General features: G+C 41.8%; 1 protein-coding gene across 2 annotated transcripts; it reads left to right on the forward strand.

Annotated features, from left to right (window-relative positions):
* Positions 1-3,766: 3,766 nt before the first annotated feature.
* FYTTD1 (forty-two-three domain containing 1) lies at positions 3,767-17,969 on the forward strand. 2 transcript variants are annotated; one of them, XM_069792475.1, is made up of 9 exons: positions 3,767-3,946; positions 6,992-7,123; positions 10,113-10,258; positions 10,821-10,948; positions 11,711-11,807; positions 12,832-12,893; positions 13,759-13,833; positions 14,658-14,784; positions 15,890-17,969. In XM_069792475.1, exons 1-9 carry the CDS (start codon positions 3,844-3,846, stop codon positions 15,983-15,985), a joined length of 966 nt encoding a protein of 321 aa, XP_069648576.1. In that variant the 5' UTR covers positions 3,767-3,843; the 3' UTR covers positions 15,986-17,969. The 2 variants fall into 2 exon arrangements, with proteins under 2 accessions (XP_069648576.1, XP_069648577.1); XM_069792476.1 differs by having other exon boundaries at positions 3,773-3,946; positions 10,836-10,948.
* Positions 17,970-18,135: the final 166 nt, after the last annotated feature.

Here is an 18,135-nt window from a genome sequence, read left to right on the forward strand (position 1 = left end):
ACTCTCACAGTAAAAATTTTGGAGAAAATCAAGTCATCAAGACTATTGTCATTAGATGATCATGTCTGGTGAAATGGAGCATGCAGATGAAGCTGACAGATCTAATTTAGCTCCTAAATCAGGAATTACAAGGTTCTTCTAGCTCCACAAGTCACAAATAGCCTGGATGTTGCTTAACAGTGATTTTTTTAAATTTCTTTTCTTCGGAAAAATCTGTCCTTTTCCCTGGCTTCCTTATGTTGTTTTGCATATGTTACATATAGACACTGTTTACTTAACTATTGTCAATGCCCGTGTCAATTTAGAGGGTATGTAAAAATTCATTCCATCAAAAATAAGCCTGATCTCACAGAGCCTGTAGTCACACACAGATGTGTTGGCTTCCGGGACTGTGCTGAGACTAAACTGGAGACTAATCCTGCAGTGTAAAATTTGACGAGTGCCAATAGAGGTCCACAATTTTAAGTGTATGAAAGCATATATAAATCCTTTTGCGGAATTTGGAACCTCACAGACCTGACTGCTGTTTGGGGAAGGTTTGGGTGACATAGTCAGTTACCAACTCAATGTAATTTCTTTACTTATTACAAGTACCTCACAGAGAAGGCAGAACTGGAAGTTATTGGTAGATGCCAAACAATTTCATGTTAGGAATAAGAAGCTATTTTCATAGGGGTAGCGCCTGTGCTCCTAGGGAGGCGGAGACCTCTTTTGGAAGATGCACTTGAATAGCTCACCTGTTTCTGGGATCAATGCACGTGTGATATTCCACAGCTCACAACATACAGCTTGGACTACATGGCCCCCTCTGGCTTCAAATCTATGAGTGCCTTTAGTACCTGATTCTTTGGGTGTGCTTTCTGCTTGGTAATTTTAACTCCTCCTCCCGGGAACTTCAGCCAGGATGTTCAGCAGGTAACATCTAGTCTGCAGTTCCTCCACAATGTACCATAACAACAGGGTTGACTGCGCAGCCAAGCTGCAAAGTCTTGTTTTTCTGAGGAGACAACTGGGGCTTAGGAAGGAAGAGTTTGGGAAAGGCCCAGGAAAGAACCACCCCCAAAACTTACTACAGCCTGCAGATGCTTTAGACACACTGTCTTCTTACAGTGGATACAAACTCAGCAGGGCTGCAGTCATAGAGTACTTTATAAAGTACTAGTTCTTTATAACTGTCAATGCCACATGGAAGCTTTGTCACTTGGCTGGATGCTGACACAATCCTGAGAGCCAGACAGAAAACCAAGAGCTGATGTTTGCATGGCTGCTTTCATGATCCCCACAGCTTTTCAGCTATTTTGAACACAGAACTAAAATACTCTTCAGGATTACAACCTTTGCCTGGTTTTCTGTTGTGCTGAGCAGCAGACAGCTAGTGAGCTGTTTGGATAATAAATGCAAACCATGGATGTGGTACAATCTGGATTTTGTCTGATTTCCACCTGTCATGAGGGTGGGCAGCATCTGCCACCTTTGCAGTTAGCATATGTGTTTTGAGTAAACAGAGTATTTGTTTATCAGTGTGACACTGTCACCAGATGGGGCTGTACCCTATAGGAATTCAGGAATCTGGTTTAAATTTTTTTTTTAAAAATACATCTTTTATTTGACACCTCTATTATTAGTATTTATTGGTCATCTGGCGACAGCATCTTCCCTTGAGAAATGTAGCCTTACCTTCAGAACCTCAAGTCCCACTTGTCATCAGTCACTTGTCATCAAATCCCACTTGTCATCTGGAGGAAAATGCATAAATTATCAAAAGTGTGGCTCCAAGACTCCATGGTGGAACTCACAGCCTGCAGCACCATGGTCATGAGCTCCTCCTGCTCAGATGAAGGGAAAATCTCTCACTAGCTGAAGATGTCCTATGACAATAACTGAGCCATTTTCTTCTAGACAGTAGAGAGCAGCAAGAGGAACAGCCAGAAGCATGTCACTGTCCTTATTTTAAAAGGGAAGAGATGTGTAAAGAGTGTAAATGGAGAGAACAAGGCCTTGTCAACAGTCTGCAGTACAGGACAGAGCAGAGGCCAGAAAGCTTCAGCTTTCTCCTCTCATTCTAGCTTTTCCTGATAGTACTCCTAGAAAGATCTCCAGTTCTGCGGTTAAGGGGCAAAGGCCTGTACGGTATTTTGGTGCAGCTGCCTCCCAACACAGAAGGACAGAACTGTACCAGGGATTACACACATGAGGAGTTAGTTGTGTATTGCGTACTTAGGATTTCGCATTTGCCACAGAGTATTTATTTTAGCAAATGAGCATATGGAGTATGTGGGCAGTTCGTGAAATGTGGGAGCATTCCTACTGCAAGGAGAAGGTTGCATCTAAGGTCGTGCGTATGGAAATATTTATTCCTGCCCAAGGGCATTTGAAACATAGTCCCCGGGGTCTTGGTATGGAGCTCCCCCTCCCTGGTGGCAGTCAGTCAAACCCTAAAACAAGCTGTCCTTTGGTCATGTTGCAAAGCCTACTGAAGGCCAAGGGCAAGGGAAGTCACAGTTTGAATGGCAGCCTCAGCACAGCTCCCAGAGAAGGCTGAGGGAGTTGTGGACCGTAATGCCCAGTGACCACTGTGAGCGGGGGAAACTGACAGGGATTTTCCTTTCAGCATTTACTGTCTGGTTTCAGAAGGAAGTGCAGCCTCTGCGGTCACGTTGTCTGCCCATCTGTTCCTTCCTTTACTATCTCTGGAACTCACTGGCCAATTTCAACCAACTACGAGCAAGATGTAGAGATTTCAAAGATAATTACCATCCCTTAAGTTTAATAAGGAGAGTGCCTAATGAAGAAGTGCAAAGGAGTGCCGCTGTGTAAAAAAGAGGTAGATCCCAGCCCTGTCACAACTCGCTTGGCAGCAGCCAGATGATCACTAGGTCCATGTGTACTGTTGGCCCACCAACAGGACGCACAGCTCCAAAGACTGCAAATATATGGGGGATGTGGGGGGGAAGGGCTTCACTAGATTCCTTGTTCAAAAAACAAGTTGTTTATTTCTCCTGAATTTCTGAATCATGCGATTCTGACCAAAAGCTGGGGAAGGTAACAACTCCGAAAAGAACCCAAAGAAAACACAACCTCAGTAGTCATGCTGTTCTGTTTCTAAGCAGGAATTTTAAGCCTAACATGATATTTTGGAGCGGGAACCTGGTTTGAACCCTGCTGTTTGATGCGTGGAGACACAATTCCGCTAGGAACTAGCCTGCCTTGGTTTGGCTCTTTACGGAACGGGTTATTTCCCTCAGTTGCACCGGGGTCGCAGGCGAAGGCATCTCGCGTTCAGCTTCTCAGCCGAACACCCTTCCCCTACCCCGCCACATCTCGGCCCTCCGGCCACCCCACGGCTTCGAACCCTGCGGCACAACCGCCCTGTGCCCCCGGCCGCACCCGCGCCCCGCCGCCAGCAGCCCCCACCACTCCCCGGCCCCGGTCCGATGTGGCAGGCAGGTCCTCACGCTGTCCCTGGAGAAGCCCTCCCGCAAACGGCCTCTGGATGGCCCGGCCGGGCCCGCACCCAGCCGGTTACCTGCGGGCCCCACCGGGCCCCACCGGGCCAGGGGCCGCCCCCCGTCCCGGTGCCCGTCCCCGCTGTACCTGCTCCTCCCGGCCGGCAGGGGGCGGCGCGCCGGTTCCCGAGCGGGAGGGGGTGGAAGGAGGGGAGGCAGCTCCTCTCCTCGGCGCAGGCGCCTGCTGCCGGGACTGTGGTGGGGTTACTGCGCATGCGCCAGCTGCCAGCGCCTGGGTGGGCGCGGGCTGCGGCGCCTGCGCGGCCGCACCTTGCGCATGCGTGCGGCCGGCTGGCCGAGGCGGTGAGGGGAGGCGGCGGTGGTCCTGCGGGCAGCCATGAGCGGGTTCGGGGCCGCGGCGCCGCTTTCGGGCTCCTCGGCTGCGGCGGGGGCCCGGAACGGCAGCAGCGACAGCCTGGAGAAGATCGACATGTCCCTGGGTGAGGAGAGCGCATCGGGCCCGCCGCTGTGGGGGAGGGGGCGGAGGGGCGCGGGCTGAACCGAGCGCTGGGGCCGGGGCGGGGGGGCGGAACGAACCAACGGGCTTTGCCGGGCACCGGCGCGGGCGGAAGCAACGGGGGGCGTAGGGAGGCGGCCTGCGCCAAGTCGGGCCGGGGACGGGGTGGGGGAGGACCCTACCACAGCTAGAGCGCGGCGGGGGGGCGGAATGCGAGGCTGGCTGCGGGGGCCTGTGGGCCCGTCGTGGCGGGGACGGGAGGCGAGGCCCGGCTGCGTCCCCGGGAGCAGCGGGGCTCCCAGGGGCCAGGGCCCGCGGGGTCGCCGTCCCTGGCTAGGGAGCAGCTGGAGTGGGTCCCCTTTGTTCCGTCTGGGTGTCCGGAGCAGGCTGAAGAGCGGGGCGCTCCGTGTGTTTGGCGCCGGTCAGGCCCACGGTGCCCGGGCCCTTTGCTGGGTGGCACTCGGGGAGCGTCCCAGGGCCTCGCCTGGCGCTCGTAATTGCAGGGGCGGGGGTGGTTAGATTGCCGCTCAGCTGGCCTTGCTTTTTGATTTTTTTCTTCCCAGGTTCGGAAGTCGGTAATGGCAAGTCTCCTTTGTAACCCCTTTGCAATGCTTTACCAGTCAGATCAAGCGTGATGTCGTCTCTACCACGTAGTTTCCTGTGGCAATCTACCCCTTTCTCCCCTGTCCTCCCATTGGTTGTGTGTGTTAGGAAGTTGCACAGCCTCATTACAGATCTGCAGAACTGTGTCTCCTGAGCGTATCTGAGAACCTGACATCTATGCTATACATAGTTTGGAGAGGTATCTCAGAGTAGTTCTGCTCTGGTCCTATGCACGGAATCCCCTTAACAGTTGGGGACACGTTTGGTGTCTTCCTGGAGTGCATCTTCCCGTTTAGTTTTATCCAAAAAACAAACAAAAAATTATTTTGTACACCCCAAGACTGCTCCATGACACTACCAGAGCATGGTAGATACGTACTATCAGGAGACTTGCTTCAAAAAACAAAATCGTGATGTGAACTAGAATGTTAACGGTAGACTCGGCCTTTGTGGACCACCTTAAAATAAGAGGATTTGTACAATTTTTCCAGCTGTAAATAATCCAGAGGACTTCTTTGTTTTGGCAATGGAGATAATTTGTGAAATGACAGTTAGAGTTTGTTTGAATGTGGAGTAGCATTACAGCATTCATCTAATTCTATAGATCTGTTTTTACTTATAATATAGCACACGGAATCTTTGTTTCCAGGGTTACCAAGATTAATAGTTACTGATTCTGAGCAGCTAGTTATATTTTCATATATTTTAATGTTTCTTGGCCAGGTTAACCTTTTGGTTAGACACTACGACATATCCTGGACATTGACTAATAGCAAATTGCAAAGGACTGTTGTGATGTCATGGTGACTTTCTGTTTAAGAAGCTGTTGTGTGTGGGTGTGTCTTGGCTAACAAATGCATAAAGTCCTAGATATCCTTCATTTCCCCAAATAAGAGAATAGCTGAACCTTAAGTTCTTTTGTTTAAAAACTTATAACCCTGTGTACAGCAACAGCTAACTTGCAAAAATGGGATTTAAGATGGAGCAGATGAACTATGAAGCAAGGATCTGTGCTTTCTGACCATGGTGGTTTTGTATCACTGGTAGATAGGAATGGAAGTAGCCATTACGCAGAATTACATATTCTGCTCTAACGCTTTGGACATTTTAGTTTTTGTTGAACATCACTTTGTTAGTGGTGCTAAGTTCAAATAACACTCCTGGTTGAGTACTGCTGTTGGCAGTGATCGTTTCTACTATTTTGGAGGTGTATACCATTTTGAAGTGGCTTTGGTTTCCTTTGTTGTATAAAAAAGATAGTTTGGTAATCCTTGCTCCAGGGATGATCCTTTTGGTAAAGATTCTATAGAAATCAAACCCTCAGTGACCTGTATCAGTATTCCTTATCCTAATAGATTTTTTCTGAATATTCAATCATTTTTGCAGCAACGTAAGCCGATTTTCTCTTAGCTTTACTTCAGCAGGATACAAAACATTGGATAGGAATGTTGTGATTTTGGTGGTTGGTTTTTTTTTTTACGCTGTTTTCTCTGTTCTACCCCATCCGAGTCCATATGAACTCTGTTAAACACAGTAACCCTGTTCCCATCTCTCCCTGACTCAAAAAAGGATGTCCACATGTTTGTGGTACCTCTCTGTTGAAACACGGTGGTTTTATCAGTTGTGCTCTCATGATCTAGATGCAATAAATATAATTTGACATTTTTCTTCATGGTGTTTTCGTAAACAAGCTACCAGTCAAATAAAAGCATGCCAAGTCTTATCTCCTGAGCCAGCTACCAGGTCAGTGAAGGAAAGCAGACTGGTGTGGCATGATTTGCACTTGACGGACCTGCTGTTCACTTTTCATCAGTTTGTTGTCTTACACATATTTTTAAACCAATTAATAATTTGTCCAACATAGTTTCCCTGGATAATAGATAAGATGATTGCTTTGGATTGCAGGTACCTGGGGAGAGCAGTTGTGCTTGCTTTTTTCCCATCATCTTAACCTCAGTGAACATATGAAGATAACTGATAGGCTGAGTTCTCTCTGTGTGATTTTTTTCTTAAGTAACTTAGGATGGAAGAACTGAGGTGTGATTGACATTTTGTTTGGAATCTGCAAAGTCTGGGAGTGAGATGGGATTAGCTTTTCTTTAACGGTATGCAAAAATGAATGGAGTTATTAAATTTAAAATTTAGTGCTGGGCTAAATGCCATGATCTTTCAAGCCTCTTGGATTTTCTGGATGTACGGAACTGCTTCTCTTTTGCTAGAGCATTATATTACAAATAAGTACTGTAAGACTAACAGGGACTGGATGTTTTATAGCAATAATATTTCTGGAACCGTAACTTGTATGGGTTGACTTTGCAAGATTAACTGGTCTGTTTCCCATGACTCCAAGCTTCTAGGGTTTTTTCTTCAGAACTAGAATATGTCTGCAGTATGACAATTTTTTCTTTTTATTTTCTTCTTACAGATGATATAATTAAACTGAACAAGAAAGAAGAGAGAAAGCAATATTCCCCCAAAATGAAAAGAGGGCTTCAGCAGAATCGAACTCGACAGTTCAGGACACCAAGCTCCAAGTGGGGAATCCAACAGCAGAAAGGTGTGTATGCCGAACATAATGTGGATTGCACAGTGTCTTTTTTGAGCTGAAATGTAACCTCATGAAATGTACGGATTGACATGGTCAATTCGGGTGTCTTTCAAATAGTGTTACGTGCAGGTTTGATTATAATTCAGTTCTTTGTGATCCATTTATGTTTGGTTTTGTTTCTGGTTTGGTATGAGAAGGTAATTGATGTGTTTGGCCAACAGGGAACTTAGGTGTTGAGGGACTCTATTTGACTCATGGAAGGATTGGCTTTCTTTCTGATTTTTTTAAGTTTATTTTAATTTTGGAAATTGTGTTGATACTTTGTCCGTTCTCAGAGATGGATAGAAAGTGTGCTTATGCCAAAGCCTGTCTATCAGGAAATGTGGAGGCCTTGCTAAAGCTCAGAGCTTTGTGCAAATATTTGTTAGGTAGAATTCTCCTAGTAGGCGTTCCCAAAATAGCTGTTACTGCAGACTGTAATGCTGGCTATGGGATATATAAATGGATAGTGCACAGCATCTGAGTCAGCTTTTCTTGTTAAGAGCTTGGGATGCAAAGGAAGTATCGTATCAGCCTCCTTAAGACAATGTTTTTACAGTGGAATACAAAAGGGGGGAAAAATCATATAGGCAGGGAGTGAAGTGCACAGTAACAGCTTTAGTGTAGATTCCCTGAGTAAGTGTCAGGGTTTTTTTGATAAACAGGAGTCATATTCTAAAATGATTCCCAGTTTTAGTCTAGTTCATGGCCAGCACCTGCATGAAGTATAGACTGGTTTTGCTTACATTTAATTTTGAAAAGTACCTCTTCAGTGCTGGATGATCTACATATGGAAAAATACCATCTAATCAGAAAGCCTACCACCTCAATAGAAGCTAATTATGTGTTTTAAGTTAATACATGCAATTTCTTGTTTAGTAGCATTCATTTAAAACAAATACACATCTGTCTGGTGTATTCTCAGTGATCCCCATTTTATTTTTGTCTTCCTTAATGTTTGTTGTAGCAGCAGCTTGTCATTAGCATCTTAGACACAAATGTCTTTGGGGATCAGTGGAATTATGTGTTTCTCAGGGCTCAGAGGAGTTTTGCTTTTTATACAGGCCAACATGGCGGTATTACTTGTGCATTGACGCTGCAGGAAAATACATCAGTCAGCCCAAGTGTAAGAACATTTGTGTGGGTGAAGAGTAAGTGAATTTAAGTTGTAGATTATCAAACATGTAGGCTTCTATTTATGACCGCCATTGTCAAATGCAATTGTTTATGATCTAACGGACACAAAAGAAGCAAGTACTGGATTTTAGAATTTTAGGAGGAGCTTGAGCTGCAAACATAAAATTCTAAATACAATCATCTTGGCAGTTACTTTTCTCTCTTGGAACCTTCCCTCCTTGTCTGCCCTTGTTCTAGGAAAAAGCAAACATTTTTTGCAAAATTGCCAGACTCATGACATGTTGAAACATTGTGAATAGCTTTAACTGCTCCCTCCTATACAGCTCCACACATTTTATCTCATTGAAAGCAAACCTCTTCTATGTTATTTTTTGAGCAGAAGGTATTATTAAATAGTTCTGACCATTCTAGTTATTAGTAGCTTATGACCAATAGATTTATTGCTGCTCTGTTGCCATTGAAGTTATTCTGATAAGTAGCAAATCCTCTATTGTTTGTGGACAGCTACAGAAACCACAAATGATCAACAGCATTCAATTCCTTGTGGTTTTACAAGTGGCTGCCAAACTCTCTGGAAAGAAGCAGGGAACTTGAGCTGGGACTCTTTTCAGCCTTTGAGGGGGAGAAACAGAGAGAAGAACATTGTTCATTTAAATAAAAGTTGTCCTTGGTGATACACAGAATGAAACTGCACAAAACCCTGTGCAGACTGAGCTGACTTTGAGGTTGTCATTTATTTGAGCAGAGGTTGGTCCAGAGAGTTCGTGAGGCTCCTTTCAGCCTAAGTAACCCTGTTTCTCAGCTTTTGTATTTGAAAAGAAGAGCATTTGCTAACTATCCACAAAATGTGGGTACATAGCAGTTTCTCCATGGCAAATTTATCTAAGCTGGGTTCTGATCGATGGCTTACCTCATGTGATGGCTCCTGTCTCATGAAGAAGCACAGATTTATTATCGACGCTATCAAGTCAGATATGTCAAAACTAGATATGTCTGTTGCTGTAGAGATGACTCCTTAGTCTTAAATGTATCTTCCAGTCTGAGGTTCTAGAGGGGATGGTACCTGGGGATAAAACTGAAGCATGGTCTGTATTCATAGTGTGAAGCTAAATGGCTCCAGACAGGGTTAACCAAACCCTTGTAACTGGAGATTTGAGATGTTTATACTACCGACCTCAGACTTACAAGCCTTTTATATTCAAAGGCTGCTTTCAATTCTCAGTTTCGTCCAGACTACCATGCAGACTTCTAATTGAAAACACTTTAAGTGCAATGCAATTCATACGCTGTTTTAAGATGGTTTTGTGGGCCAATTGCTATGTTCTTTTTTCTTAAGTCGTTTCTTGGGAACCACTGATCTAAATAAATAAACTTTGAAGTTGCTTTTTTTCTTTCCTTTAAATTAAACTGGTAATTTAAAGTTTGCTGAATGGGTAGGGAGCTGGGTTATTTTTGTTTGGTTTTGGTTTTGTATTATTAAGCACTTGATGAAGTTCCATTTCAGAGTATTTTGGTAGTTTTCTATGCCAGAATGACTCTAAGTTCTCCCTGTAGACATGTCGAATAACAGATTTTTAACAGAAATTAATGCATTGAGCTAGAGCAAAACTGATCTATATGAGAAGCTGATCATTGTTGTGCTAGGGCTTGGGCCAGACCTGCTAAAATAGCTGAATGACCAAATTGTCTTCAAGTGTAGTGATAGCTTCTGCTCTAAGGCTTGAAGTGTGCAGCCAAATAACTTGAGTTGCCTGCATAGCATCTTAAAGCAATAAGCTTTTTCTTTCAATAAGAATTGTTGAACTCTTCATGCTTGTTGCAGGTTATGGTAAAAATCGTTTGGGACGCAGAAAGAAGATAGCAGGGAAGAAGCGTCCTTACGGAGTTATAACTGGCTTGGCAGCCAAGAAAGCAATGGGTTCACGCAAAGGAATTAGTCCTCTGAACAGACAGCCGCTTAGCGAGAAGGTAATTAATGCAATTCTAGTGGTTCACATAAGAACAGATTAAAAAAATGAAACGTGATGGCTTCAGAACAGTGCTACTGAAATATAAAATGGAGACATCTGGTACAACCTTTTATTAAATTGGGGATGTGTTAGCTGAGCTCTTGTTTGTTTTGAGGGAGGTGATTAATGACTAGGTTTGAAAGTTTTTTAACATTTAATTGGGTTGCAAGTCATGAAAATTGAAGTACAGAAGTATATTCTGTGCAAGTATGGAGGCAGTTGCTGTATTTTTACAAGAAAACCTCACTTTCTAGGATTTCTTGTCTTTGCATTGCTTTGTTACAAACTAATGATTCAGCTGACATGCAAGTGTTAAGCATATGCCTGTTACAAAAATGGAAGTTTTTGCAGAACACTGAACTCCGTCAGTAGGCTCCCTCTTCTGTGCTCCTCCAATGCAACATTGCCTGCTCCATCTCATTCAGTATTGTAGAATAAGGATTGCTTTTGGATTTGTGAAGAAATGGAAATTGAAGGAAAAGTGTTTGTGTATATACAGTATACATATATGCTATATATAGTTATTGTTTTTTAAGAATGCACAGCGGAATTACCCAGTTTTGAAAAAGAAAACAAACCTGCAGAGACAATCTGAAATGCAGAGAAAACAAGCTCCAGCCCTCAGGAGGCCTGCCCCACTAAACAGAAGGTAAAATACACAGTCTGCTTTCTGAACTCTTCTTGGCAACTTTCCATATTGAGTCTTGTTTGACAGGACTGAGTCCAAGAGTAGATGGTAGGTGCTAGCAGTAGTAATACGGTCAAGACTACCATGTGTATGAAGTTCTACAAATCTGGAAGCCAAGCATGGGACAGATGTGGTCTTGATACAAAGCCAGATATTTATTACCGTGTAGAGCACTCGGGAAGTACCTCTATTTGTGAACACTTGGTATTCTGCCTTCTTTTAAATCATAGGCAGCCTATATGGAAATGGCCAACATGAATTTCAGTAGCTTTGAAGTGACAGCAGTGATTTAATGAACTTTCTAAATAAAATGCCTTTGTGGAAGCTGGTGCCATCTTCAGTTTTATGGAAGCTATTGCATGTTTTATTTGTGCTGGAATTAACATGTCTTATAAACTGCATCTTAACTGATCTTCATGATGAAAATTTTCACTATGTGACTATTGCGGAAACTGTAAACTGACTTTCTTTACACATATCAAGACTGCTCCTTTTTTTTTTTTTTTTTCCATCTAATCAGCAATGTTTAAAGTGCTGGAGGATACTGAGCAGGTAAAAAGCAGAATTAATAATCATACTGTCCTGTGACGTAGGAGTGCTAGGCTTCTATGTAAAAGCAGTGATTTCCCCATTTATGAGTAATGTGTTGGGCATTTTCATAGTGGTGTCTCTAAGATGTTATCTATGAAGCTTTTGATAACTGTATCTTAATTAATATTACAGGAATAGCATGCCGTCCACTTTTGCCAGAATTGGTAACAAACTAAATCAGCAGAAAGACACTCGTCAAGCAACGTTCCTGTTTAGAAGGGGCCTGAAGGTAAAAAAAATTACTGAAAACAACAACAAAATCGTGACACGGGTTTTAAGCTAACCTATAACACTGACATTAATGAATCAACTTTAAATATCAGACTTGAGTAGAAACCTGAGGTCAACTGGGAGATAGGTGTGGGTTCTTCTAGGGAAATGTACTCGTCCTCTTCAGTTTACTGTAGCCCATTGAGTCTGGCTTCCTATTCCAGTGTAGCTGGACTGTTCAGAAGGGCATGGAACTTGTCAGAGTGTTTGAGGGTAGTTGCAGGGTGCAGCTTTCAAAAGTTGCCATCAGGTGAAGAATAGACCAGAAACATTTTAGAATCTGATTATGGTTTGGGTTTAGGTTTTGGGGTTTTTTAGTTATTTTGGGGTTATTTATTTTAGTTATCCAAGTTATTATTTTAGTTACTTAAGGATTTTTTTTAGTTGTTATGACTAAGACCAAGAGAATAGAGAATGTGCAGTGAATGATAGTGGTGTTCTCTGTTTTCATTTTTGGCCTCATTCTACATCTGCCATCATTGTACCTGTAAGTAGTTGCTGTGTTCCATCCACATGGATTGCAGAATTACAGACAAGATCAGGAGGAAGAAAAACAAAACCAAGGACCTTGGAAACAGCAGTGGGACTTACATAATATCCAATATGCCACTATGTTAACATTGACCAGATTAGGAACTAGCCAGGTTTTTCTTGCTGGCCTGGTAACATTTTGGTGTATCTTGGTAAAACGTATGTTTGCTGACATCGTCCTCAAAAATAATGTTTCCATCTCTTTATTGGTTAAATTACTGTCATTGACAATTTTGTTTAAATCATTTTGTGTTCTTAAAGTAATTTCTTTGCAATGTCTTACAACGTTAATAGGATAGTTAACTTTGAAGTCCCGCTGAAAGTACAATCCTGTTTGTGCAGAGTGTACAAACAGCTTTAAACTTCTATTCTTGAACTGCTGTATTTCTGGCTGCTACAGTGGGAACTGAAACAGTATTCAAATCCAGTGTCTGTATTGATGCATTTTTCAGGTGCAGGCCCAAGTGCAGTCAGCAGATGATCTTGATAATCAGACAGTAAAGAGAACCCGTCAGTAAGTATTTAATTTGGAAAACTTCAGTTTGGTTACTCATATGAGTCTCGTTTTATTTCTGGCTTTCTGGCTATGATAATTGAAAGTGGGTTGGTTTTTTTTCCCCGTAGGCATATCAACTGAGTGACAGTGAGTGATCCTCCCCCTATTCTCAGTTATTTCCTAAATTATCTTCTAATTTAACCAGGAGAAGTTTGTTTGCATAAGACACTTGCAGGAATGAGGGGGAAGGTGGTAGCTTCAGAGGATCAGACTAATCTCTACCACTCATGAATACTGCATAGACTGGAAGAAAAATTCAAATGTCAATGTTCTTCTGAGCTCTTGATGTAATTTCCGTTTTATGTAGTACAAGTACAAGTCTGTGAAGCAGTTTGGAAATAGGCAAGGCAGGTCACAAGGTGGACACTCGGCTCTCCCCCCATGTATTCTTCCCATACCATTCTGTGCCTGCTGGGCTCTTCGCAACTTGTTTGTTGGTAACACAACAGGTTGAGTAAGCAGCATATGCCACAGACCTGCAGTCTGTCACCTCTTTGATTTGCTGCGAGGGCCATTTTGGCCTCATCTGTGGCAAGGAAGCTGAACGTTTTAAAAAAGTGAACATTTCAGTCAGTGCTATAGTTCTGGTACACCTTGCCAGCATGTGATCTAGCGCTCCCCTGAACAGGTTTAGATAATGTAAAAGATACAAGAATCAATGGCCAAGCTTCCTGTAGATTGACTGCATGTGGTCTTCATACTGGCCTATATTCCGAAAGCTTGTACATTCTTTACTAGCCAGTGTTCTGGACACACGTTTAAAAGTACTCTGACTGAAATTTCTGCAACATTTTTGTAAGTGATTTCTGTGTTTTCAAACTAGATGGCGAACTTCTACCACAAGTGGAGGAATTTTGACTGTATCCATTGACAACCCAGGAGCAATCATAACCCCAATGTGAGTTTTCAAAAAAGTTCTGAAATGTTCTTAACATAGCTGAAATCGCTGTTCTGAGCCATTTAGTAGGTTCCTTGCAGGCAGTATTTCAGATGACCTCAATGTCACAGCTTCTTGTGAAGACTTCTAAATCTGGCTCCTTTCTGAGTATTTCTGAGCTGTGTTTGAATAATATCACATCTGGTTTTCTCAAGGCATCTCCAAGTTAGAAGCTTGATGTGCTGTGTGGAGTTCAAGACTGGTGTACTGGTGGATTTTCACCTTGTCTGCCTCTTCCAAATCAGACCATATTGCAGTTGTTTTCCTCCCCTATCTGAATTAAAATGAATGAGCATCTTGTTGATGAGTGATGGTAATTGTTCCTCGCTGATTCATAAAGATGCTGCTAGAGTTGTGCTTAAAGAAAGCATTGCTGTATTTGTGTTTAGGAAGTTGATGATACTGTTGTTTCATGAGGTGTTTTATTTTAAAAATCTCCTTGAGTAGCTTTTTTCATTAGTAGCATTTTATCTGTAAGGAAGACTGTACCAATATTTATTTTTTTGTAATTATTGGAATAATTAACCACAAATTATGCATTTGTCAGTAAGATTGAGAGATAAAAGATAAGATTGATTCCTGTCAGGACACTTGCTGTCTGATAACAATAACAAATGCTACCCTTTTATAGTTCTGCCTGACTTTTACCTTGAATTTGTGCCCTCCAGCTATTCAGCGAGCCTGATCAAATGGCTTGATGAAAAATTTATACCTCTATCAGCATTAGGGCTTTATTGCATAAAACACATATTCACTGTGTCCTTTGTAACATTCTGCTTTCACAGTTCCCAGAAATTACGATTAACTCGTACTCCTGTGCCACCATTTCTCATGAAGAGGGACCAATCTGAAGAGAAGAAGATTCCCAAAGGGGTTCCATTGCAGTTTGATATAAATAGTGTTGGAAAACAGGTAAATGCAGTTTCTTTCATTAACTGTGGAAGTAGTTTCAAGACAGATAAAAGTCAGTGAGCCAGGCACTTTCCTCCTAGACTCACCAGTGACAGAAAGAGGGAACTGGTGACTGCTTCTTGTTTCTACTTCCAGTTCTTCCACTAACTTGCTATGTAACTTCAAGCAAGTGACTAAACTCACTGTTCCTGTTCCTCTAGTTCATGTTTTGCATGCCCACATGCTTTAATTGGGATTTAAAATGTTGAATATTTCTTAAAGCCTTCTGGTGTTCCTGCTGTGCTTGAATAGGCAACCGTGCGTAATTCAGGGATGAGCTGCTTTCAGATGTGTAGCCTGCATGGAACCTCGACAGCTGAATTTATAAGTCAACTTTTGCTATGCATCTAGGAAAAAAAAAATCAAACGTGATGACGTAAAGGCTTGAAAGATGAGCAATTTTTTGCAAGTTTCATGAAGACAGGTGATGTAGTGCAAGAATCTTAGTGCTGTCATTGAAGGAATTCTTACAGGGTGACAGTTAGGTGCTCTTCTTGTAATAAGCTCTATACTGCCAGCTGTAGAAAACTACACGGGATCAGTGCGTTGATCTGGATTTGTTCCTTCCATGAATAAGCAGTATGTCAAAAATAGACTACTACTATATTGTAAAATTAATTGAGCTTTTGGACCCCAGTCTACTGCCTCAACTGGATGGACTTGAAAGCAACCTGCATTTACACAGTTAAAATGCTGCATTTGTTGAAGTTGCATAGAGTCTGTGTGGGGAAGCGAGTGTAGTGAAAGTTCCCTTTTTCAGTCCGTCTGTCCTCAGTTTAATTTGTGATATTTTGAGTGGACTTTCAGTCTTGACATTGTGTACCGTGTGTTCTTAATGAATTCTGAGAAATGCAAGCTCTTGATGTATAGTCCAATCTGATTTTTAAATGGTGTGGGAAATTACGAAATCAAATTAAACCACTTTTTTTTTTTTTTTTTAAATCTAAGGCAATTAAGAAGTCATGTGATGATACAGAATGAGGAAAAAAATATTCTTGTCTCCATTACTTTGATTAAATTAACCTAACATCTTTTACGTTTGTGGTGAAATGACTTTATTTTTCAGACAGGGATGACGTTGAACGAACGTTTTGGGATCCTGAAGGAACAAAGAACAGCTCTGTCTCAGAACAAAGGAAGCCGTTTTGTAACAGTGGGCTAATCTGACAGATGGACTTGAGCACTGATCCCACCTACCTAAGAAACTGAGATAAAAGTGGGCAGAAGAATACAGCATACATCACTGAAATTCTCCAGAGTTCTTACTAAGATGGTGGCAGAGCTATCTATCTTTATTACTTCTACTTTGAATGGTAAAAGACATGATGCCCTGAAGGAGGGGAAAGTGGGGAAACTGATCTGCTGGAGAGGCACCATCACCTGGTTGGAAAAGATTCTGTCGCCCAGCTGATGACAAACACTGATTTTTGGTTCATCTTGCAACCAAAACACAAACATGAATTTTAAAAGTTGGTTTTGGTTGGGGTTTTTTTTGTTGTTGTTTAGGAGTGCTCAGTATCTGTTTTTTTGACCCCTCTGTTAAAGTAAAGATTGTGTGTTTCGTTACAAACCCCATTTTAGGGTTTTTTAGGGACTGCCTATGAACTTTCCTTTGGACTGTAGTTTGGCACAGAGCCTCAGTCCATGAATACTTTGGTAGTGATGTAGCGGCATTTTTCATGGGAGCATTGGTTGTACTTCTCTGTGCTTTTGAAGTTCAATTTTTTTCCTTTCTTGAAAACTAAATGTTTTGCATCCTCACTTTCAAAATAAAGCTGTTAGCTGAGACCCAAAATAAGTAATTGGGATGGAGACTATTCTACTCTTACCCTTAGAAGTGGTCCAGATCATATTGGAGGAGTACTGCACAGGCAGTATGAGAGTAATTTATATTGCAAATAGCTCAAGTTCATTATCCTCCTCTGTAAATGGAGTATGTCTGTCTCCTATTTTTTCTTAAACCTTTGCTTTCTATTTCTCTTTGTAAGTTTTTTCACAAACTTAATGCAATAACTTTACATTTTTTTTTTTAATAATTTCATAGGAATAAATACAACAGTTCACAAGAAAGTCAGTGGTATGGTAGAGTTCCTTACCCTCCCAGACATAAGATTCTCATCTTGCATACTTTGCCCCAGAGGGTTTTCTCTGGCTCTTACAAATAGCCAGAGGCAAGCAATCTAATGGCACTTGTTTGTATATACCAAAGAGAGGTAAGATGTGAAAGCTGATCAGAAGTGGTCAGACATCTTGAAATTGGCTGAAACTGGGGAGTGTTGCTGGAAGAAAGCCCTCGGTTTGACAGCATGTGTAAGGCATTAAGCAGGAGCAAGCTCGCTTTAAGCTTAGCTTTGTGCATCAGAATCTGCAGGATGGTAACAACTGGGGCATCCTCAGTCTGAATTTATATGATCCCTAAAATTGAGGCACCTGTTCAGAATTGCTTCCAGACCAGGAACTGATGAACTTAACACTGTTCTATAGCAATGAGATTTAGGTACAGTCAGGTAAAAGAATGATTGGCTTGCTGCATCCAGAAATGTTTATGGTATTTGAAATGGGTTTAATTCCTTTTTTTGTTCTTAAAGAATTTACATTTGACTTCTTACAGAGGTTGGTTTCCTTGCATTTTTATCTCAAATTCCCAGTCAACTAGCATTTAATGGGAACTTCAGCGTTGAAGAGCATTTGACGGTAGAAGGGCTTTTGTTTGTATAGCAGTTTTAAAGTCAGGGTGTATCCTGATGCTATATAGTACTTAAACCCTTATTTTTAATGTTGAAAATATACCTTAGCAGAAGCAAACTAAATGTAATGATGTTAAGGTTTTTTTCTTAATTACTATTAGGAAAATTTTTTTTGGAGAAAATGTCCCACTGTTAGAATTTGAGTAGATAAAAGTGTTGCCAGTCATCCTGTTTCAGTGTATACATTTTCCATGTGCCAGGATGCAACAAAAAAATTCTTTTGCATCAACATAGATGCAAAACATTGATGCAATGCATCAAAAAATGCTAGTTTGTATTTAATGAGAAGATGCTTTACACTGTACCTTTTGGTATTTTTTGGAGAAGTTATTACATTTGATCTATTCTGAAGCTGTTAATTTTTTTTTTTTTTTTTAAATAAAAAAGTTACAGGTTTCATACTGTCTTGTTCCTGTTACAACCACCTGGGCAATATATTGGTTATGTGAATTTTCTGATATCCTTCAAGGGGTTCTTAATGATTAAATTCTTATTAAATGTTCTGAAGAATATACCAAAAAGCAGCCTAATATAAGGAGGGCTTGCATTCATTGCCCAGCTTAAT

Source organism: Haliaeetus albicilla, chromosome 9 (genome assembly GCF_947461875.1).
Source record: "Haliaeetus albicilla chromosome 9, bHalAlb1.1, whole genome shotgun sequence".
Lineage (NCBI taxonomy): Eukaryota > Metazoa > Chordata > Aves > Accipitriformes > Accipitridae > Haliaeetus > Haliaeetus albicilla.